At 41.1% G+C, this 23580-nt stretch overlaps 1 protein-coding gene across 1 annotated transcript in view; it reads left to right on the forward strand.

Moving 5' to 3' along the window:
• The first annotated feature begins 1953 nt into the window (after positions 1-1953).
• xylt1 (xylosyltransferase I) overlaps positions 1954-23580 on the forward strand; it is a 78252-nt gene continuing 56625 nt past the window's right edge. The window contains exon 1 of the mRNA XM_086296714.1: positions 1954-2332. Within this exon, the coding sequence (XP_086152840.1) occupies positions 2054-2332 (279 nt within the window). The 5' untranslated portion in view covers positions 1954-2053. The remainder of the gene's footprint in view (positions 2333-23580) is intronic.

A 23580-nucleotide genomic window follows, 5' to 3' on the forward strand; every position in this document is an offset into this window, starting at 1 on the left:
CTCTTTACCCGTCGGCTTCCCGTGGCTGTCATGCGACCGGCTATTGCAGTTAATAATACAACAGCTTCTTGACATTTTTGTGTTTCTTTTTATCGCTGTGTGACTGATTTCAATTGAAAGCCTGCGTGCGCTAGTACCGCTTGCCACGAGTTCCCAGAATCCTTTGCGGTTCTACCCGTGAATGACGTCACATTTTCAATCTCTATATAATATGCATGTTAAATTTTATATTTGGGGTAAAATATCAAGTCTTTTCAAGTAAACCGGTTCAAGTCCAATTCAAGTCCCAAGTCATTGGTGTAAAAGTCCAAGTCAAGTCACAAGTCTTAGAACATTTTTTCAAGTCAAGTCTAAAGTCATAAAATTAATGACTCGAGTCTGACTCGAGTCCAAGTCATGTGACTCGAGTCCACACCTCTGGGAAGTACTGACCTTACTTTGAGTTTGATTCCATAAAAAGTGACAAAAACATTAGCGTCCATCGTGCGTGGGAAGAAAACTTCTTTTTACAGCGAAAAAAACCCCTAAACTTCCGAGCAAGCACCGAGTAGCTACGACGTGATGGGAAACTCACAGAGACACTCGCGCGGATTCTTCAACTGACCGCAGCACACCTGCACCAGGGTAACCCTCCGCCTACCCTGCTCCTGCTTTACAGGTGAAAATAGAGCAAAAGGACCGCTGAGTCTTTGACTTTATTTATTTTCTGCTGTGTTTTACTTGCATCTGTTTGAAAGAGTGAGTGAAAACACAAAAAATATTTTATTTTATGTGCTGGAATGTGTAGAAAATAGGTTTAAATGTTAAACTAATTTATTCAAGTCAGAGAATGTTGCATATAATTAAATGTTTTGCTTGATGCATAAAGTTAAAAGATTAAAACTGATAAAACAAGTTAAAAAAGAGACTTTTCCATTTGATTACATTTTGTATGATGGATTATGTAGAAAAAGTAGAATTGGGCTGAAAGATCTATCACTTTATCACCTCTTCAGGTTGTAAATCGTGTTTTTAAAAAGTAACTAAGTAACTAAGTAACTAAGTAATTAATTACTTTTGAAAATAAGTAATCAGTAAAGTAACGGGATTACTTTTTGGGGGGAGTAATCAGTAATTAGTTACTGATTACTTTTTTCAAGTAACTTGACCAACACTGGTAACCAGTCAATGAGCACTTCTCTTCCACACAGTAACAATAAAAAAACAAAAAGTGGCTGTGTGGACATAATCACACAGCCAGTACTAAAAGCATAAATCTGTGCTAGACTTTATGAATTTCTAATATCGTCATAAAGTCCAAACTGTACATTTTCTTCTCGGGGCAGCCACCATCTCCAGCACTCTTCCAGATCTTACTGGGTGAAAGATTAGTGTGAACAGCAGGTGGGTCTATTGGTTAAAAGGACAGTTGACCAGATGACCAGCCCCCATAATGAAAATTATATTTCATTTTGGACTGGGGGCAAATCACCAGCTTCATTATTCAGCTGTAGCACATGGGGGAGGACAAATGTAATTTTCCTATTGGATCCCAGCTGGGCTGCAGCAAATGTAGTGCAAAGGAGATAATCTTTCTAAAACCCAGAAAGGCCCTAAAAAATTCCACTGGGGTGCATTAGATAAAAGCTGCCAGTGTCTGACAAGAACCCATTTAAGCCTTACTAATACGGCTGTTTTCTGCCCTCTAATGATAGTGACATCGGCCATTTCAAACATTTGCAGGTAGCTATTTGGTCATTACCTGAATTCCTTTAAAAGATGAAAAATGAGACTTCAGTTCCTCTCACGGACAGTGAACAGCAGAGACAGCCGTACAGATGCCGGGAGCATCCTCTGCTGCTGGAAAGCTCACCGAGTTTCACCACACGGTGGCCCTGTGTCTCCTTCTCGACGCTTCTCCTCGCCTCAGCCGCCGTAAAACCGAGACTCCCTCCCTCCTTCTCCACCACGACCTCCTCCTCCTCCTCGTCCTCCCTCTACTTCCACTCTTTCCTCCCGTCGCGCTGCGCAGAGCCACAGACGGTCCTCCAGCTCCGTGCAGCCCGGTGCGAAGATGGTCGGCGGCTTGTGTGCTCGCAGGCTGGCCCGACGGTCGCGGTCCGCGCTCATAGCTGCCCTCACGGTGCTGCTGGTGCAGACGCTGATTGTGTGGAACTTCAGCACCCTCGACTCCGGGGAAGAAAGAGAAAACGGAGGGTCAAACGTGCGGGAGAAGAGGGACCGGGTCGCGGGCAACAAAGCCGCTGGCAGCCACTATTTCCAGCACGGGGACAAGCAGCGGCAGCATCTCCCTCCGCCTGGGAGAGGGGGGTCTCGCCACACACAGCAGCCGGTAAGACAGAGGCGCTGCCGATGTATTCATATCGTATCCCCCGCGAAAAAAAGACTGTCTCGCCGGGGATGAATGGGGTTGGCAGGCAGGTCAAACATCTCCACGCACACGGCAGGGCCCAAATGAGTGTTTGAATTGTTGTCAGTAGAGCAAAGGCTGTCTCGCAAGGAAATGATAGGATGTCAGATGCAAAGCGAGCCCTTTTTTTTTTTTTTACTCTACCAGTGCTGGGAGACTGGCATCCTGGATGCTCGCTTTGGTCTGGAGCCACACTGCACCGTTTGAACGTCCGTTTAAATGAACGCACTCGTGTCCAGACTTGAGTTTGAAATGCCAAAGCTGAGTATGAAATCTGGCGTCAGCCCGCACACACGCTGCTCTCTCCAGTGTGGAATAATAGCACAGAGGGGTAAATCCTTCTCTAAATAAGGCTGTTTTAATAGAAGAGTCAGTGGCTGAGGTTGTAGCCTATACCTGTCATGCTCTGTTTGGTATTTCAAGTCAACTACAGTTGCTGCATGGCTCAGCAGCACTGTCTCAGGCAGCAGGCCAAATAGAAACATAACCTAATTTGCAAAGTAGTTTTGGAGTGTACAGAGAGCCTGTTTGTGAAAACAGGAACAGTTTTATTGGTTGTGGCAGCGTGAATCACGAAGCACAAGACAGACGTGGAGCCGAAACAAACTCCCAGACCAGCATAATGAACATCTTCAAAACAATATGAATAAATCAATAATACTAAATCAAGTTAAGTTATTGCCTGTGGGAGTGTACCCATTTACAGTCATTTAGAGAATCTAATTTCACGTTTGACTCTTTGAAAATCTTTAAAAAAAAAACTGGCTTCTACAAATCCAAATATTTATTTGCAGGTTCCACAAAATGACATTTTTTGCCAGAGGCTAACATACTGAACGGTTCCACAGTTCTTCCACACATCGTTTGATTAATTTTCACAACCTGATGTATCAGATTACATTCTCGAAAACCGAGCTTCTGACTGGGGTTCTTGTCAAGCAGCTAGGTTGCCCTGAAAAAGTTGGACACCGTTGTTCCTGGCATGTGTGCAGTAGTTTCCCTTCATAAAGCTGCCAGTCATTCATGTGTAGCCCACTCCTCATCCACCATGCAACCAGTAGATAACAGGCTTTGATGTAGTTTGATACACTGTGCGACAGCCAGTCTCTCAGAGCCGTGCACTGTATCATCTGTCTCCTCCGCAGATTTTCTAGTGATTCACTCGCTTCATGTGGTGGGACACTGAGTTCCACCTGCCGGCATCTCCGCAATGCAAAGTCACGCCGAAGCAAGGTTATATTTGAATCAGTATTCTATTTTTTGACAGAGAATCCTCTAATGAAATATCCCTGCATAACTCCTGTGTAGACAGTGGTCCTTCTTAGTGAGTTTATCTTCTAACGCTTTATGGTTTTATATCTATTTTAATGTGTTGTACATGTATGACATAAGAGTAACAGTTGGGTGTCAAGACCTTTTTTTTCCTCGCTGCTTTAAAAACAATCTGCCAGATGTATATGACTGTTAAAGCACATACAGTCAGCCTGTATCCAGTCAGTACAGCCTATGAGCGCACTTGCTCCATGCCTGTCGGATTTCTGCTTGCTCTCTCCACTTTGGTGGCCCCCCCGGATTCATAAATTCAACTGGTGCTCTCGGCCACATACACTGGTTAATCGCTGCATTTTTTTTTTCGCCTTGTGGCTGGTTTGTGTGTGTGTTTTTGTGTATGTGGCTTGGCATGGCAGAGTTGTCCAGCCTAAGGCTGATGCATAATTACCTGCTAACTGATGCTATATGAGTCACCACATCAGAGAGAGGGGATAGCAGCATTTTGATCCAGAATAGAATGAGCCACAAGCTACAGTATGACAATAGAAGAATTTCTATGTGATAACTTGTGTTGGATGGAAACATTATGCATAGCTTTGGATGTGTCATCCCAGCAGGCAGGAGCTACAGTTGTCATTAGTGGTTGTTTCCTGTCGTGTCTCTTCAGGGAAATTCTGCTCGAGAGTGTAGACATTTTCTTTTCTAGTCCAACAGACACCACGGCTTTCCTTCACAAATAACTGGATTTAATCACGAGTGATATTATGTCAGCTCTGAATTTGTCTTTTCACGCACGCTGTGGCTACCTGTTAAAGATTCATGACCAAAAAGTTCTGCACGTATTAATTAGTCTGTCTTGTTTTGCCTGACATCGGTTTATTACAAGAATTGGTATCATGATTATTATTAATAGGTGCTTATTAAGGCGGTGCTGGTGATAGATGTGAAAAACTGTTAATGTGCCAGAATTAAACCAATCTACCTTCAGCAGCAGACTGAGGAAAGCTCTGAAAAGAGTCTGGCTTCACATCTGGTCGTCAGCGGTTTCTTTCCATCTGCTGCACTAGTCATATACTATCATCATCCCCATGTGCCCAGCGGGTGTCCACCTCACACGTGTTGTAAAGAGTTTTCCCATTAGTCATGGTAAGACACGTAACATTACCACTGATGTACACTTTTTCCATTGTGCTGAGTTTTCCTAATGGTTTCCAATAGCAAATATGGCATTACAAACCATCTGGAGATGTCTTTTTACTGTTTTTTCAACATGTTTCCACAGTGTGGTGATGATATATGATGTGCTTAACCTCAAATTATTATAAATTTTATTGTAATATAAAGATATTCAATACAGAGACACATTTGGCTTTGGTGTATATCCAATTTCTTCAAAGAAGCAAAAAACAGCAGATATGTTAATCAAATTGTTTGTGATTGACAAGGCCTTGTTAGTTCTGAGTCGGAGCAAAACACAAGTTTTGCTCTCAAATTAGGGAAAAATTTTTGGGAGGAAGCTTCCGATTGCTGTCCTGTGAGCTGTATCTCTAGGTGTTCACATCCTTGGCCACACTTTGCTTGAATATCAATATTTTATTGTCATTAAAATGGATTTAAAGAGTGTCAGAATTAACATCAAGTTTAAAATGGAAACATTTTTTCTCTAGTCATGCTGGGACCAACGTTCATCTTGCCATCATGCACACCGCCTCACATGTACACCTTAGATTTGTCATATTTAGGAGCTTTGTTAAAATCCATTGTTGCTACCATCTATCCTCCAACTACCACCACAACCAACACTGTGTCCGTGATCACACTGCTGACTCACACTGACACACATACACACCAGCACGCTCAACAAACACCCAAAATGTTGTGTGCGTGCAGGGAAACAGTTCCCCACAAACACCCACATGCACTTAGAAATTTATAGCTACACACAGAGTGTGCGTCATTTTTTTGTTTTCAAATTTCCCTTTTTGAATGTACATATACATGTAGTGCTGTAGTTTAAAGAGCAGACAGGATAAACGATTGCATTTGTGCTAATGTTGTCTATATTTATGAGCAAATGTTCATTTTTTTTTTCCAAGAAATGTCCACTGCTTGTGCTTCTTGTGCCCCCTTTTGCTAGCAAACACTGGAAAATAATGATAAAAAGCTTTTTAAAAAGTGTAACATGAAAGAGCAGCTCAGATTTACACCACGGTGAAACAAATAATAGATTAAGATACAGCCGCTCACCTAACTGACAGTAATGTTGGCTTAAATCCCCCCAAGTGAAGCAGTAAAGAACTGGCAAGTCTGCAGAGATAGTTAAAGATTAGACTGTGTGCTGTGTTTACATTCATCCATCCATCCATTCCATCCATTCGCTTCCGCTTATCCTTTTCAGGGTCGCGGGGGGCGCTGGAGCCTATCCCAGCTGTCATAGGGCGAGAGGCAGGGTACACCTTTTACATTCATTCACATGTTAATTGTCATTCATGCAAATTTGATTTTTGACTGTGACACTTCAGGCATGCACTGTAAATCACTGTGAAGTAATACAAAAGTGTGATTGTATTATGAGTTTAGGGTCAAAATATTCATTTGTCCTTCCCTGAAAGTCTTTTGTTCACTTTGTGATAAAAGCTGCTTGTTCACCTTCTTCCATTTTTAAATTCAGTGCTTTCTCATGTTGCCTTCCTGGCGGTATCACTTGCCCTGGCGCTACTTCATGCACCAGTCACTGTCAGTGCTGGGTTTTGTATCCTGTCAAAGCCATTTTCACAGTGGTAATTGTCAGTTAAATTGGCACTCCCCTAAAGTAAATCGTTGTAGAGTGCGAGCTATTCTGTTTTAAACAGACCTTTGAACATACATAATTACAGTCCATGAAGATGCACTGTGTGATTTAAAAATTCAAACGTCTCAATCATTACATCAATAAAGTGTTATTTTGTTAAACCTGTAATGAGGCAAAAGTAAAGCACAGCCTGCCCGTCAGTGCATCCAACTGTGGTTGTGCTTTTACACACAGGGAGTTTCTTTTTTTAAGTGCCTTTAGTCACAGAGAGAGGTGGGAACATATTCAGATCTAAGGGAGGAAGTGTGCACCTCAGACTTGAAAGAGACACATCGAAAACCCAAGACACTTTGATGTTGAAGTGTAATTTGTATACGTGACACCGGTGCTTCTTCCAGCAACGGAAAAAACATTTTATCATTATCATAATGCAATACTCTTAAAACCCTGTCATGTTATTTCACTAAGCTGAGCCTACTAAAAGGCAAAAATGTCAGTGTCAGTGTGGCATCCTAAAACTTTGATTATGTGCTCTGTAGCATGGAGACTGAAAGTTTCATAGAATCCACAGCACAGATATTTCCCTGTTTAACACTCTTCCTAGCACACATTATGCATGTATTGGAAGCTTTTTCAGTGTAATCAGTTTGCAGCATTCGCTCCCTTGTCTTCCTCTTCTCCACTGACATTGTGCAAAGGAGGAACAGCCATTTAACTATTCAACAGGTGTCACAGCATGAGAAACATACTTATCAGGAGCAGAACACAGAGAAGAATGACTCACACAGTCCTGTCAGTCATCTTGACTCTTGCTTAGGAGATGAGCATCAAGCGTGTTCCATTAATTAATTATTTAACAGTTCAAAGGGCTAACAGCATCATGAAATTAACTCACTGTCCGGTAGGTTTCTACTATAGTTTACAAAAAAAAACCCGGAATCAGCAGCAATAATTTTGATAATTGTTTAATAGATCAACAAATTTATGCAAGTGCATTTCTTTTATTTATTTTCATTTTCTCAAATTTAAGCGTAAGAATGATGTTTCTTTTGTTCTGTTGGTTGGAGATGATGGTCGATCTCCATGCAAGATGACGACGCTGACATTTTATTCAATCAAAAATTAATGAAAAATCGAACTGATGAGGTTAACGTCCGTAATGACAAGGCAGATGCTTATCAGACAAGCTTCGCAGCTTTTTCCTTAATGACTGTTTTTCTGGACAAGAGGAATGAGAATCTAAATGTTATTCTCCCGTTTACCGAAAAACTGTCAAACGTGTCACTCCAAAATCGGGCTGAATTTTGGGGAGTCCATGAGGGTTAACACCAACTGCGGTAAACCCCTAAGAACTATATACCTGTCATTGATATTTTTTTTCATATTGCATTTGCATCTGCAACTTATTAGTTAGTTAGCTAATGGGTGGCATAGTAATAACTACAACCACAGCAATGACATGAAGTCAGTGACAAAGGGGACCTGGCTTTTGCCCTAGAAAGTCCAAAACTATGGACAACCTGCCTCTTATTTATTTATTTAATTCACTTTTTATTTTTTTATTATTTCTGTATATATTATTTCTGTGAACCTTATAATCAAGTCTTTTTTTTTTAATAACAATTCAAGCCCATGCATTTTCTCAGCTGCATGAAAGCTAAATATAAACTGGATTTACTGTCAGTCCATTTCTACATGTGCTACCCAGCTATCTGTTGTTTACACAATTGCTTCCCAAGTGTTTTTATAGTACCTCAGCTAACTTTTACATTTTTTTAAAAGAAATATGGGAGTTGTTGATGTTGCATCAGGTCAAGCGCACTTAAATCCATATGTATTACAGTACACTCCATCAGGTTGTTCTTTTGCTGATAGTTCCTTTTTCCTGCAGTGCACACACAAAAAGTGTGAACTTCCTCCAAAAGCTATTTGAACTACAAAAGCTTTCTCCAGTCCTAAAGTGCTTTGTGAGTCTTTGTGTCCTGTGTAGATGCCGTTGTGTTGGTTATGTTTGTTCACTCGTTTATGCAGGTTTTCCCATAAATTTGAAAGGGATAAAGTTGAAAGAAAATCAGCTTCGGTGTCTCTCAGTGCACTCTCAGAGTAATGTGCCAACACATTAGACTCTGTATATGGATGTGTTTCTGTGTGTGATGTGCTCTGCTTGATGCCTTTGTTTGCCTCATCTGTAAAACTGCACAATCAAAGCTCATAACTACTGTTCATGGTGCTTCCGCCACGTCAACTCAAACAAAGCTCACTTATTATCACTCATTACAGCTCTGCGTCAACCCGACATTTGCATACACAGAAATCACTACACACCACAACTTCAGACCAGCCAACTCTCCTGCCTCAGTGTGACATACCCCACCCCACCTCTCCGTCACCCACCCTGCCCTTCATCCTCCCATCATCCGTTGCCTGTCGTTACAGATGGTTTCATTCCCCAACACATTAATAACGCATCATCCAGATGAATAAAGCTATAAAATACGTAGCGTTGCCAATAATCCCACAGGTAAGAGGCTTAGCAGACAGCCTTAAGGGAGGGAGAGACAGAGAGACGAACTTTGGGGGGGGGGGGTGAAATTAGATTTATCTAAAATCGGGTATCCATGTTAATATTTAGCACAGAGTTTAAAGGCTGAATATAAATGCACACATACACGCACAAACACTGGTTTGGACTAGAACCTCGCCATATGGAGGGATTATTATACCAGTTTTTTGTTTTTTTAATCTTGCTGTTTTTGAGTTTCAGGGTTATCCCTTTAAAAAGAGCGTTTATTTTTTGTGTAAACAGTAAAGAGATGAATGCCACCCACTGAAAAACTCAGATTCCATATGTAAAAATGTTTTTTAACAAACAATGAACAATCAGTCTGACAAAGCTAGATGTTTGAAGCTCAGTTAAACAAAAGTAATACATATTACCATGCACAGTAATCAGAGATTAGCAAAACTCAAGCGCAGTCCTGTTGATTTTCATTTACTAACGCTTAATAAATTACAAATCTCGTGAGAGTCTTAGATGTAACTGAGAAATATTCTGCCAATTTTTTTACACGATCATGGTTGATTGGCAATTTGCTGATTAATAAAAACAGGTGTGAGCATCTCTGAAGCAGTGCTGTCTGAGAAAATAAACTCGATGATGACATACTGAGGTCATAAGCGCTATCAGAAAACAGAAGTGATGGTTTTTGGTGGCGCTTCTGAGGCCACTATTATAGATCTTGGTTCACTGGCACAGTATGTTAAACCAGTCATCACTAATCTGGGAGTTAAAATAGAGGCAAATCTTAAACTTGAAAGCCAGGTCAGAGCTGTTGTAAGATCTAGCTTTTTTCATTTGAGGGAATTAGCCAAAATAAAGCCTATCTTATCGAAACAGCATTTTCAGACAGTAATCCATGCCTTTGTTACTTCTAGGCTGGATTATTGTAACGCACTTTATTTTGGGGTTAGTGATGCGTCCATTAGGCGCCTGCAGGTTGTGCAAAATGCTGCAGCACGTCTTTTAACTGGAACAAAAAAGTTTGAGCACATTACCCCTATTTTAATTTCACTCCACTGGCTACCTGTACATTTTAGGATTGTTTTTAAAATTCTCTTATTTGCTTTTAAATCTCTTAATGGCCTGGCCCCCCCCTACCTCTCGGAGCTACTACAACCATATACACCTGCCCGTTCCCTTAGGTCCGCCAATCAGCAACTCCTTAAGGTACTGAAAACTAAGTATAAACTTAAAGGTGATCGTGCTTTTGCTGTAGCTGCTCCAAAGTTGTGGAATGATCTGCCCTTGCATGTTAGGCAGGCCTCTTCTCTCTCTGAATTTAAAAGTCTTCTTAAAACATATTTATTCGCTGAAGCCTTTGGCATTGATTAGAGGGGTTGACTCAATTTGTTTTAACATGTTTCAATTTATTGTATCTATTTATTTTATTGTATCTCATTTTAATTTTCTTTACGTATGCTATTAACATGTACAGCACTTTGTGAAACTCTGGTTTTATGTTAAAGTGCTTTAGAAATAAAGTTGGTATGGTATGGTATGGTATCTTAGTCTTTCTGATTTGATGTTAAAAAGCCTATTTTACATTCAGCTTGAAGAAAATTGGCCATTAAAAGACTAAACGCTGTGAGAAATTATCACCCACTATTTTTTTTTAAATATAAAAATCATCTCTGCCACCGGTGCACACAAACTGTTTGAGTTCAGTTTTTGATTGATTTAACAACTCATTTCTGCAACTCTGCAGCTGGTTTCTGCTAAAACACAAACTCAAGTAATCTTTATCTTTTTTCTAAAGGAACATACAGTAAGTGATTTGCTTTCCTCCTGGTGTAGGCTGTCAAGTAGACATGATGAGAAACTGCAGGTCAGATTTTCTGTACTGGCACTCACGTCTCTTTTCTTGCTGATGTTTTGGCCTTGATGACACTGCACACTGCATATGTAGCATCTCTGTTGGATACCCTGCAGCATTCACCATGAATGAGCTTTTGCTGTGGCTCATTAAACAGTATGGAGATTGTTCCTCTTTTAACCCTAATGGTCACATCTTACTTAGGATGACAGTCTTGTCAATGAGGAAGCACATGACAGACTGTCCACTTCCCTTAAATCGTTGCAGCAACATGCAACACACTGGTCCACATGTAAAATGCAAATACATTAACATGTAATCATGCCCACACGTACTAATGACACTGACAATGAGCCAGCGCCTTGCTATTTCCTCCTCAACATGCCATACACTAATCTCCATGTACTGTGTTATTGTAGTAAGACAGAGGGAGGGAGGATGACAGAAAGAGAAAAGAGCACATGGCGGTGTGGTGAAGACACAGGGTAAAGACATGATGGCTGGGTAGAGATAGGGCTATCCGGTCTGTCAGGGAAAGCTTTTGTCCTTCCAGTCCCGTAGAGCAAGAGAAGAAGAACTGACAGCAGTGCTTTTATTCCTCTTCCTCCTCCTCTTTTTTTTCTTCTTCTCACAACTGGAGCTGAATGCCAACAGCCCAGAAGACTTGTCTGCGTGATTAAGAGAGAAAGTCAGAGGGGAAAGAAAAGAGAGATAGAGACATGCAGAGAAAGAAAGACAGATATGTAAGACAGAAGAAAGAAAGAAATGTTGGATGGAAAAAAGAAAAGATGAACGTCTCATCCCTTCTACAAATCCGATGTCGACTCAAATCCCAGCGTAATCCTCTGGGGAACCCGGTTTGGTTTGAAGGCTTGTTAGTGTAGCTTGAGTCCCACTGGCATAGACTTCTGTGGTTGGAGACCGTTTCTGGAAACTAACCTGAGCCCAAATAGTCTCCACTCCTTCAGGGTTCAGGTCTGTAATTTTTCTCTCTGTTGGTAAAATCTTAGATTTAGTGGAAATCTGGTGCCAAGACAGTGATCAGCAGGTTTTATCAACCGTAAATATATAATAAGAGCTCTGATTTGGGATTAGACTGAGGAAGATGTTTGAAAGAATAATCTCAGCTTGATGTTTCAACACAACTGACTTGGTGTGACTCCACTGGTTTACTTCTTCACTCTGACTGATAAGTTGTTCCATTAGGATATTTCTTTGTATTAACCATGGATAAAATTCTAGCATGCAAGCTCCATGCATGCAATGGGGCAGTCACCTACCTGGTTTACTTTAAATAATAAAAATGCAAGCAGGTGAATATTAAAGAACAACATCACATTATTTGCAAAATAATGCAAAAGTATGATTTAAATTCACCTATAAGTATCAGTATAATATGTATCCATTCATGTATTCTTCCCCTTGTGGGGGAGTTGTGGGGGAGCTGGAGCCTATAACAACTGTTGTAGGGCCAAAAGTAGGGTACATTCTAGACAGATAGCTAATTTGTGGCAGCGACAGAGACAGATAAGACACAAATAGAGACAGATAACCCTTCAAACCTTCATTCAATTTAGAATTACCAATTAATCTAACCCCCTGCATGTCTTTGGACTGTGGGAGAAAGCACAAGCACCCGCAAAGAATCCACGCAGAAATTGGGCGAACATGCAAACTCCACACAAAATGGATGGAAAGTACCGTCCCTACACACTGCTCCCCGGGCACCCAATGGCTGCCCACTGCTTCACTGAGTGAATGGGTTAAATGCAGAGAGGAATTTCCCCACGGGGATCAATAAAGTACACTTTCTTTTCTTTCTATGAGGCAATAGTGCACCACAACACTGTGCTTCCTACCCCAAATCAGTCTTTTTTATTTTTTTCTCTTGCTTTAAAATTTCTTTGCTCTTGAATGCTTGACAAACAAAGACACAAACGACAGAATAAGAAACACAAAGCTAAGCAAGCCAGAGTAATTAGGACACAATTAGGGAATTAGAGAAATGAATGAGACAAAGACAGGAAGTATTATGATTAACAAAATAAAACAGGAAATGCCAAACACAGTAACAAACAGCACACTTTGAAGCAGGAAGACAGAAAACTGGAATGGCCAGAATGGTTAAAGACTAAGAAACCTGAAGGAGGAGAACTATAAAATCAACACGAGATCATAAACATAACAAAAACCGAACTAGGACTATTATTTGTGTGAGTTTTTTCTCTCCTCATGAGTGTCCCGGTTTAAGCTCGAGTTTGGTCTCCAACAGCTCCTAAGGTAAATACCATTTCCTGTTTAACTGCATTGACCAGCTAGTTATGGTTTGGCCCGTGGCAGGTTGCAGGTAGAGTCATACATTCAACAGAGCTGAAACCTGAAAACCTGCTGTGTTGGAAATCAAGTTGATTGTATCAAGCAGTCAAGAATAAAAATTGTTGAAAAATAGTCAAATATGGTGTGATGGGGGTAACTGAGTCACATTTAGTCACAAATTGGAGAACAGTCATTACAAAGCAGAGGGATTAAAAAACAGTTAAAGGCATTTGAAAAGGAGTTAAATCTAGATATGAAAGTCTGTAGTAATTAAGAACAAGAGCAAGTAACACTAAAACTTAAAATTAAAATCCACAAAGGAGTTGCTGGATAGTCAAATGTTTGGTTGAAGCCCTAGTTGTATTAATTCAACAATATTCTGAACATTATTTAGATTGCACAGAGTGGTTTAATTAATCTCTTACAAATAAATATTTAGAAAAGCAGCATTAAAGATACATTAAGGATATGTTAGATTAAAATTAATGTGCTCAGATTACACTAACATAAAGAGGTTATCTCCTGTGATAAAATCGTAAAGTGCGGCGATGTTTGAAAGAACAAATCATAATCGTGATCATGACATGTTATGCGGGAGAGTTTATTGCCAAGGTCATATTAAGTAATCCCTCACCATGAAGTCAATTGTAACAGTTCAGCTGAAGCTGCCCTTGCTGTCGGGTAGCCACTGTACAGGAAATTCTCAGGTACACTAGAGACAGCAGGGATGCACCAGTAGATGCAAACACCTACATAAAATGCCTACATGTGCATACACACTCCCACACACTCTTCAGTGTCCCTTCTGTGCTAAAGGCACGCAACAGCAGAATGCATAAAATCATTAAAATGGTCTCTGTCCTGAATCACAAAAAACACTCACACATGCAATCTGCCTCTCACAGACGTACACACCCCTACTGCATGGACACAAAGGTTTTCATCATTCTGCTTTCTCCCTTGGCTCATGCATAACATACACACACTTTGGGAGTAAATAAAATTATAAAGCACCACCTGAATAGCTGCTCTTCAGTATTCATATTAAAGCACCGGGAACAGCCGGAGAGCTGGTACCCATTACTGAACAGGTGTTTTCTCCATCAGCAGCGCATTTAGATCCTGTCTGTCCTTCCTGCCTGCTTCCACTCTGCCGAACACTTTAAGTGCAGAGCTCATGAGATTTCGACGCAGACGCTCCCATATTTTTCACCATTCTCCTTAAATACTCGCTCAGTCTCTTCATACCACTCTTTCACTCCCCGGTCGTCCTCTCCTGCCTCCTCTTCTTCTCCCTTCTCAAGTGGGGATGTCTTACCGCACTGCTGAGTCATTCTCTGGTCCTCCAGACGCCGCAGGCCTCCCAAATCAGCTTCAATGAGGAGCCCTGCAGAGGCTGTCGCTGCCGGGGAGAAATTGCGGTGTAATTGAGCTGCGTGATAATAATACGTTCTTCTCTCTGATTTCCTACCAGCGGTGAATCATCAACACCATCATCATCATGCCATCACATCAGCAACGCTCCGTAGACGCTTCCACACTGCCACCGCCTGAGTTGACCTGCTCTTTCACTAGATTCTCTTTCTTGTCGATTGCTCTCGTTCCACTTATTTTATTCCCATTTCCTCTCGCTTTTACTTTCCCTCACTTTGTGCTCTCCACTACTCACCCTTCTCATCTGTCTCCAGCTATACTTCCAGTTTCTGTTCTACTTCATTGGATACAGGGCCTCAGAGGTATAGAGAAATTACACTGTACAAAAAAAAACATGTATATGTGTGAGCAGGAAACAGGGGGCAAAGGAAGAGAAGTTAATTAGGAAGTGTGATTGTGCAAGCGTAATATCAAACACATTTTGGATACATACTACATAAAGCATTCATGATTCTATTTCAGTAAACAGGGAAGCTTGGTCATTTTTTCACAATAGCACTTAACAATTAGCTCAAGTGTTGCATGTTTTTCACTCTCAAGACCCAAGCTCACGTGTATGAGTTATACTTCATGTATAACGGCCTCTGTGTTTCCTGCAATGGCCGTTACAGGGAGTTTGCTAAAGGTGAAAGACTGGGTATGCCTGCATATCAAAAGAAAGGGAGAGGAAAGGTTAATCCATACACATGCACTTTGTTGTAAAGGAGAAAAAGAGAAGTTAAACGGAGGTTGAGAATTTGCCAAGGCAGGTTTTAGACTTGCGTGTGTTTGTGTTTATATCTGTGTTTGAGCAGGAGTAGAGTTTACACATGGCTTTCAGTGTTTTAAGCATCCTCAGGAGAATTGGCTTTCCATAGAGGAGAACCATTAGGAAAATCATTGACCGCTTATTGGTGTCAGCACTCTGCTAGTGTTTGTGTGTATGAGCTCAAACAGAGAACAATGCTGCTCTTTTTTCCTCTCGCGTGCCCCTCCAAATAGCCAGCCTGAGATTTTCTTCTTTTTTTTCTTTGTCCTCAAGTTTCTTTGCTTAATTGCCGTGGCAACTAGGCCTACAAGAACAATTTTAGACAATTCTCAGTTTAATTGGTGTATAGATGATACCTCTTTTTTTTAGAGGTCTGGGCAGAGCTTCTGTGGGGCTTAAAAGGAAGTACACCAATCCTGGCGTATACATTGGATGGATGATTTTCAGCGTGTGACCAAGTTGGTGTGTTTATTCATATTAGGCTCGTGCACATTTGCTCCAGAGGTATATAGACTGTGCAGATATAATTTTCTTAACTGCTGAGAAAGAGATTTGGTCAAGGCAATTATATTTCAGCCAGGGCATGTCTGCTTGCTTAGCACTCAAGTCTATTTGCCTAAAAGACACAAATGACTGCAATTTAACAGCAATAGAGGGGGAGTGTAATGAGTTGGTAGCTATTTGCCTGATGTGAGTGTGTTGCTGTAAGGTACAAAGAACAATCAAAGGCATAGAACTATATTTTCCCTGGCATTATGTCCAGTGGCAGTGAGGGAGATTAATAAGCAGGATTATTAGCTTCTCTAAATTATTGTGCGTTTTTTGCTAGACCTTCTGTGAGTATTACATTGCTTTAACTGAAATTATTCCTGCACAATCCTGTTTAACCAAAAATGTCAAAATTGTCATATGTGCTAAATAGATAATAGCATGTTTATGAGTGAAGGATTTTGTTACCTCTGAATAAAGCCTGGCTTTCTGTTTCTCCCAGCATACAGTCTGCTTAATCTTTTCTTTTTATAACTCAAGAGCAAGAAAATTCACAAGCAGATCTTCCAAAAATGTCAAATATTCCTTGTAAATTGCCATCCTGGTTTTGATCATCCTTGTTTGTGTTTTGTTGGTGTTTATGGTAGTCCATGTCCACAAATGCATTATGTCATTTTCTGGGATTTGGTGCAAGGATGTTGCAAGAATGGCTCTTTGTCAGATCTTTGATGTCTAAGTCCACTTTTTTCCCCCTGCTGCCTTGACACAGGCAATTTTAAGACGAGAGCAACAAGTGAGACTTTATCTGCTACTACTTCACATGATCCCCTCTAGCATGTTCCTTATCAGCAGATGGAGGCTGCTCATTTAGGTCATGGAGATTTTAATGCTCAAATTTTCCATTATACCAAGCGCCATCTGCTAATAAGGATTGCTTAATATTGTCAAAAAGCAGCAGAATATGTAGGTAAGAGGACCTTGAAATTAAGCTGTAGTTTGAACAGGACCTCCAGGGCTGAAAAATGAATGGAAGTGCTACAGAAACTACAGTTTCTGGAGTGGCCACTTTTCGCTGGCTCAAAAAAAGTAAGGTAATCCTCTTAGATGTCCACCAATACAACATTAAAAAGTATGCTTACAACCAAGGCAGTTGTAGTTTTGCTCTCTATAGCTAATATATATATATAGCCCTTAATACCAACTGTGAAAGGAAGTACTTTTACATCTCACGCAATAAAAGTTGCAGTATTAGGTGTGTGGCCGTGACTTACAGGTAGATGCAGTGCACTGCAGTGGTTTCTGTCTTTTAGGTGCAGTTTATCCCACCTGGTGACAATGCAGTCATCAAAAAAGTGAAACCTAGTTAGGTTATTTCACCCTAATTTATGTAATTTGCATAAATGCAAAGAGTGAGTTAGCTTTCCACAACAAATGTGAGAACAAATTGCTTTTTGCAGTTTCTTCAACATAATAAAGCGACAGCATGTTATAGGTCGCTGCATTCCTCAGTTATATCTTTTTCCGTGCCCAATAGGAAGAGTAAGAACATCCCAGAGAAAGTACATGCACAGTAAATTATAAATGCACTGTGTGGTAAGCGTCAGAGAGATGCCCGAGATCTCACTGTTTGTTACTTGTAAGGCCTGTCAGTGTGTGCTGCATACTATATATATCATGTGCAGAAAACCTGCACCTTATTATGTTTAATGGATGAGAGTTTGTGAATTTATCATACCCCTGAGTATGCGCTCTTTAAGGGTGTATGTGGGTAGGTGGATGCAGCGTTGAACGTCAGAGGTCAGGGAAAGCTTTAGTCCTGTCTTGATATGTTCGTGTGTGTCTGTGTGTGTCTATGTGTGTGTGTTCATGTCATGCTCTGCATGTCGTCTCAGCCTCCAGCTGACTCGTGATTCAGAGGACACAGGCTGCGTGCCATGCACTGTCTTTGACCCTTTCCTATAGCAGCTGTTAATATAACGCTGCAGCTGTGTGTATATTTTTGTTGTAATGCTAGTAAATATGGTAAATGGGGCTACATATGCCTGCTGGGTCACCCCAGGCACTCTACGCTCATACCAATACCCTGCTTTGGCTCCCAGGGGCCCTAGAGGATTTTTGCTGGGATATGTTGACAAATTGATACTGCCGGACTGGCTAACTGCTTCTACTGTGGTTGGCACCGGCTGCGATGTACTCTGAATACCAAGCGACCATGAGCCGTAAACACGTTCTTCTGTCGCTTTGTTTCCTACAAATACGCACATAAACAACATGACATCGCTGAGCAAACCCTGACTTTCAGATGGACCCAGCTTGCGGAAAAAGCTCCAAATCCAGACTAAAATCTGGATCAAAAACTTAATCCTCAGCTCTGGGGTATCTTATCTGACTCGCTCTGGGGTATGACTTTGGACCATTGCTCCCTTCCTCATTGCACTCTCTTTCTCTTTCCCACTCTCCCTTGTTCTCTTATTTCTCTCCAGCTTACACTCTCAAATTTTGGACAGCTGTTTCACGATGTGAAAAAGGGGGAAGAAGCTTTAATTTTGCCAATAATGCCTCAGTCTGTGCATCTGCTATGTCGGAGTGATTAGAGCAGCAGAAGCTGTCTTTACTATGATGACAAGCCCATATGGTTTCCGTATGTACTAGTAGGCATTAGGCTAGATCTGTCACTTTCTATTAGAATTTGTTTTGCATGGTAATAGAATCATTAAATCTCTCCACAATACAGTGGATAAAGGCAATGTTTGCACATTTTGGTCTTTGATATTTTTTGGCACTCTGTTCAGTCTTATCACTGTTTCTGTTCACTGTGTTTTTGTACACTTGTATACTTCTGTATGCTGGACTACTGGGAAGCACTTTGGGTCAGCTCCTGTTGTTTTTCAGTGTATTTTAAGTGACTTGATTTTGTTGGAGGGCAATAAATGCCCCAAACAACAATGCAAAGGTCTGTGGGTTAATCCAAATTATGTTTGTGTCTGCTTAGGGAGGATAGTGGCCAGTGATTTGGTCAGTAAGTGACAGATTTTTCTTTGTGCTTTTTTAGAGTTTGGAACTCTTAAATCTAATCCCCTGAACACATACAAACACCCAACACATGCATACAAAGCAGTCTTTAGATTCATAGTGTGGCTGAACCCAGTGAACCTAGGCTATCCCTGCACTCTTAAGTAAAAGTACTCGCTGCATCGCATTCACACACACATGCACACAGGAGACTCTGTGTGGCTCTTTAAACAGTTTCCTCTCGGAAAGAGGGAGTGTAGCTCCCGACTGGTTTCGGTTTGCCACACAGTGCATCACTGTAGCTGGCTAGTGGAGCCTTCGGCTTCTGGTCCTTCAGTTGTACCAAGAATCAGCTATCCCCCACCACTTGCCAAGGCTAACCACATAATTACTTGTCTGGCAGAATCTCTTCGAAATGGAGTGCAGAGACACAATTCGAGCTGCAAAGAGCTGCTTTAGCTGAACCCTCAAGCACATGAGACAACAAGGCTAGAGCTCAGCCTTTATAGCCCTCACTGTGTGGTGACGATAGAGCAGGCTTTCTCAGCTTATCTCTCTTAGAAGGTCATGTATTAGCAATCTTTGGGCCTTGTAGCTCTGTTTCATTCTTATGGATCAGCACTGAGCGCAGTCAACAGCGTAACAGTTTGAAGTGCTCCGAGTTGTGGTAGGAAAGTCTGATTGGTGGTGGTTGGACTGTGGTAGATCAGGATGTGGCAGGCATTCCTCTAGAGGACTGTGTCTCTATATCAGAGTACCAGAATCGACCAAACAAACTCTGCAAAACGATTAAAGTATTTCTACTTAGTTAGTAATTTAAAACGTTGTTTTCATGGTAATATCAGGTGTATATTTATTTATCTGTGTGGCTGAGTGTACAGATGTCTGTGTCTTTTCGTAACTACAAGTGTGCAAGTGGATATGGAAGACTTGAATTTCCCCTGGCTACATCCCAACTCCATAACAGGAAAAGAAGCAGCAGACAAAACTAAGCCAGGAAATTCTTAAATCCAAAGTCTCACAGTGCAGTCAGTCCTTATGTTTTTTCCTGAGAGCGAGAATACAACTGTAAGGAATACAAGACCCAAAAGAACTTCCTTAGTGGGTCAACTAAATGAGTTTTTATATTTAACCTCCTAAGACCCGAACTCTTTCATGGCATGCATTTTTGATTTTTCTTTGCTATTTGGGTTGATTGGGACCTGATGAATTTAAAAACAAAGAATTACTAGATTTTTATTTTTTTTTACCGAATTTTTGTTTCTGAGAAAAATGAGATCCACATATGAGGACATTCATTTTAAATTTTGATAGAACAGTGACAGTATAATGTCCTCGTAAGTGGATATCAGGACCTTGTAGAGAAAAATTACGTATTTTGGTCCAGGCATCCCAAAATGTGATGCCAGGTCCTGGGAGGTTAATTCACCTTTCTCTGCTTGAAAATGCAGCATTTCAGTTACATTAAGTGTAGCGTGAGTGATATGACCCTGATACTCAGAAACGAGATAAGAAAGGAGTATCAAAAGGCCATCAAGCCCAAGTTGGATTTTAATATTAACAATCAACAAATCATTACTAGATCAATAATCTAATTATTCACTAGCTAGCTAGCTGGACAGAAGAGGTAAGTCCCAAACAAGTCCTCTGTCCTCCTGACTCTCAGCGTGGAATTCCATACTGACTTTTTTAAGCTTTTGGTCCATCTCTTAGCATCATGTTACACTAGCGTGTTTACTGCATTAAAAATTCTTAATGACCTCAATGGAGGGACCCATATCTGGTGTGGACATTCACAGATTGAATGTCGAAACCAGTTTAAAACTGCTTTCATGTGGTTATGATTATAACATCTCTCATCTCTTTCTTTGCAGTTCCTAATTACAGTTTATTGACTTATGTGCCATGCATCATATCACTCGACCAAAACATCAGCCGAAACATGAGTGGCAATAGACAAAACAGCCGTACACGCTACCAAAACTACTAGTGACGGTCGCATGGAGACATTTTACCACGACCTAACAGTCACCATACCAAACAGTCATCTGTCAGCGTGGTGTTTTAGGGCACTTACTCCTACTGACTGATCATTAAAGGGAATTGCAACCAGAAGAGAACTGTTTCTGTTCTGTGTTAGGCCCCTTCAGCAAAGCACTTAAGTCGCAGTGTATGTCCTGCTGCGCCACTGGAAAACGTGGTAAGGATTTTGCCTTGTCTGATGCTTTGCAGAAAAGTAATTTCCTCTTGTTTCCATTGAGGCTGGAGATAAGCCAGAACTCCTGCCACACTCAGAAACAACTTACAGATTATACAGAACATATTTTCTCTTATAGTAGAGAACAAAAAAACTCTCAGAGTACAACTACACACACACACAGAGGTGTGCATAGTGCAGGGAGCCATAGGAACTTTGTATAAGGTCTCAAGGAGACACTTATGCAAAATATGATGTCACGCCTCCACACACACTGCAGACACTAACCTACATTAACATATATAAGCACATATACAGCACAGACCATAGCCAATTTAAAGTTGACAGAAGCACTTCAACTATTTATTTCCACTAATCTTTACATTTTTTTCTAATACATAAATACCGAGAAGACATTTCTTTATTTAAACCCACTTTTTAAAAATGTATTTCCACGATTCAATTATGTATTTACCTCTGCTGTATTTACTTTTGGCAGGAGCAGGTCGGAAAACTACCGTACATCATTAGTGAGATAACCCACTGAGCAAAACTGACAAGTACGAAAAAGGAAATGAAAAGAGAGAGAATGAGAGAAGAAGCAGGCAAATGACAAATATGATGAAATAAAAAAGTTTTTCGGAATAACGCTGCGTGGGAGGAGATTTGGAGTGACCTAATTAAAATGTTGGAATCCTGAGAGGAATAAATTAAGAAAATGTCAGTTAGGCTGAGCCGGAGGAGGAGAGATTAAGAGGCGCAAGCTCATATACTGTCTGATTTCTGCTCTTCTCCTCTTTTATCACTGCTGCATGGGAACATTGGTCTTTAATGACAACACAGTGAGCTGTTGTTGTCTCAGTATTAACTGGTGGAGCGTATGGAGAGAAGTTTCAGTGGTGCATACAAAAAAGAAGGATGCTGCAGATTCAGAAGGGGTTAAGGTGTCATGAAAAAATCAACTGAATAGGCTGTAACTCATCTGATATGAGTGATGTTCTGTTCTTTAAACTTCCTGAGAAAACTCTGAAATAAAAATGAAAAGAAAGGAGACAGAATGCAAGAAAATAGTCCCACCTTGCAGTTTAAGCAGCTTACGTTTCCACATCATTACAGCACAACAGTCACCGGTCTATAAGCATCATCTAGCTACTGTCCCCACTGCCATCCAGGATACATTCCCTCTGTGAGAAAGCTCCCTCCATATGGGCCCCGCCTTTTTCTGCTGTGCTGGACAGGATGGGACCATACAGGTGTTGTTGTTGGACTGCACGGGTCGCGTCTTAGAGCAGATGACAGCGATGGTAATGTCTCGATTGTCAACACGGGGGGAGAGAGATGGCATGAACAACGAGAGGCAGCCCAAGAGGAGGAAGGGAGGAGAAGGAAGAAAGGACAGCTGGTACCAAGATTGGTGTTAGTTAAGGATGACTAAGTGACATGTTGACAAGAGGCTGATAAGAGGACTCCATGGAACAAAGATGAAAAAGGCGAGTATCAGTAAGCCTCTGATGCCAGTGTGCTTCCATAAAGTACAAGATCTTTGATTCTACTTCCCTTTGAAGTGATCCGTGGAAATAACACCATGTGGCATGCATTAATTTCAGCACTGGGTGGAAAAAAAGAGCAAGTCAGGCGCAGCATCTCTAATGCGGAGGCTTCACAATCGTCATTGACTTGCACAGCTACGGTAATTTCCATGTGCTCTGACAACATTACACCCGCGTGCATCCTCGCACTGTTTGGCCAATAAGAACTCACTTTATTTTCAATTGCAATCAATTCTGAGAGCTGGATTCGATAAAAGTTTGAACAATGCAAAACTTCTGCTCCGAAAAGGATGTTATATCTAATCTATTGGGCAATAATCGCTTGCAAATGAACAGCAGTTTCAGTTTACATTTTCAAGCAAGCTGAAATGAAAGTAAATTACCCCCCAACACTTGTGCGCCACACTCCAGCACTCAGCCCTGCACTGTGTAATCCACGCATGGAGTGTTTGCTCAGAAAGCATCTATTTCACTGCTGTGCGCCACAACAACATCACCAGGTCATTTGTTTCAATCTAACAAGAGATGGTTACAACAGTAGGAGGGTAGTTTTTTCCCCGTTCTCTCAATTTCTCCCCAAAACTCATGTCAGCTGGAGGAGGCTTTACATAATTTCTGTCATCATCACTTACCACAACCTCAAATCTCCTGTGGACTGTTAGGTGTGTGGTGCTCTGCTCAACTTTACAGCAGCAGCAGCAGGGTCGGGACTGGTAGTTATTGGTGATACTGTTACAATGGCTGTGGGGCTACACTCCACTTAAGCTGTCACGCCTGTAATAAACAGCAGATTTCAGTGTGAAGAAGCTCATCTGTGGGTGTGTGAGAGTCTGAAAGAGAAAAATGGAGGGTAAGCTGAAGTGTAACACGGCACACACAGTACCTAACAGGAAAACCGCTGTCCTGACCATTGTGGGCTCAGGTGTCATTATCCGCATCGGCCACAACAATCGATCGCTTTTATCCCGTGGAACGTGACAACCAAAAC

The sequence above is a fragment of the Aulonocara sp. 'chitande type north' Nkhata Bay genome, linkage group LG6 (genome assembly GCF_057382095.1).
Source record: "Aulonocara sp. 'chitande type north' Nkhata Bay isolate Kocher_YH1m ecotype deep benthic linkage group LG6, A_spYH_male_GT1.1, whole genome shotgun sequence".
NCBI classification, from domain to species: Eukaryota; Metazoa; Chordata; class Actinopteri; order Cichliformes; family Cichlidae; genus Aulonocara; species Aulonocara sp. 'chitande type north' Nkhata Bay.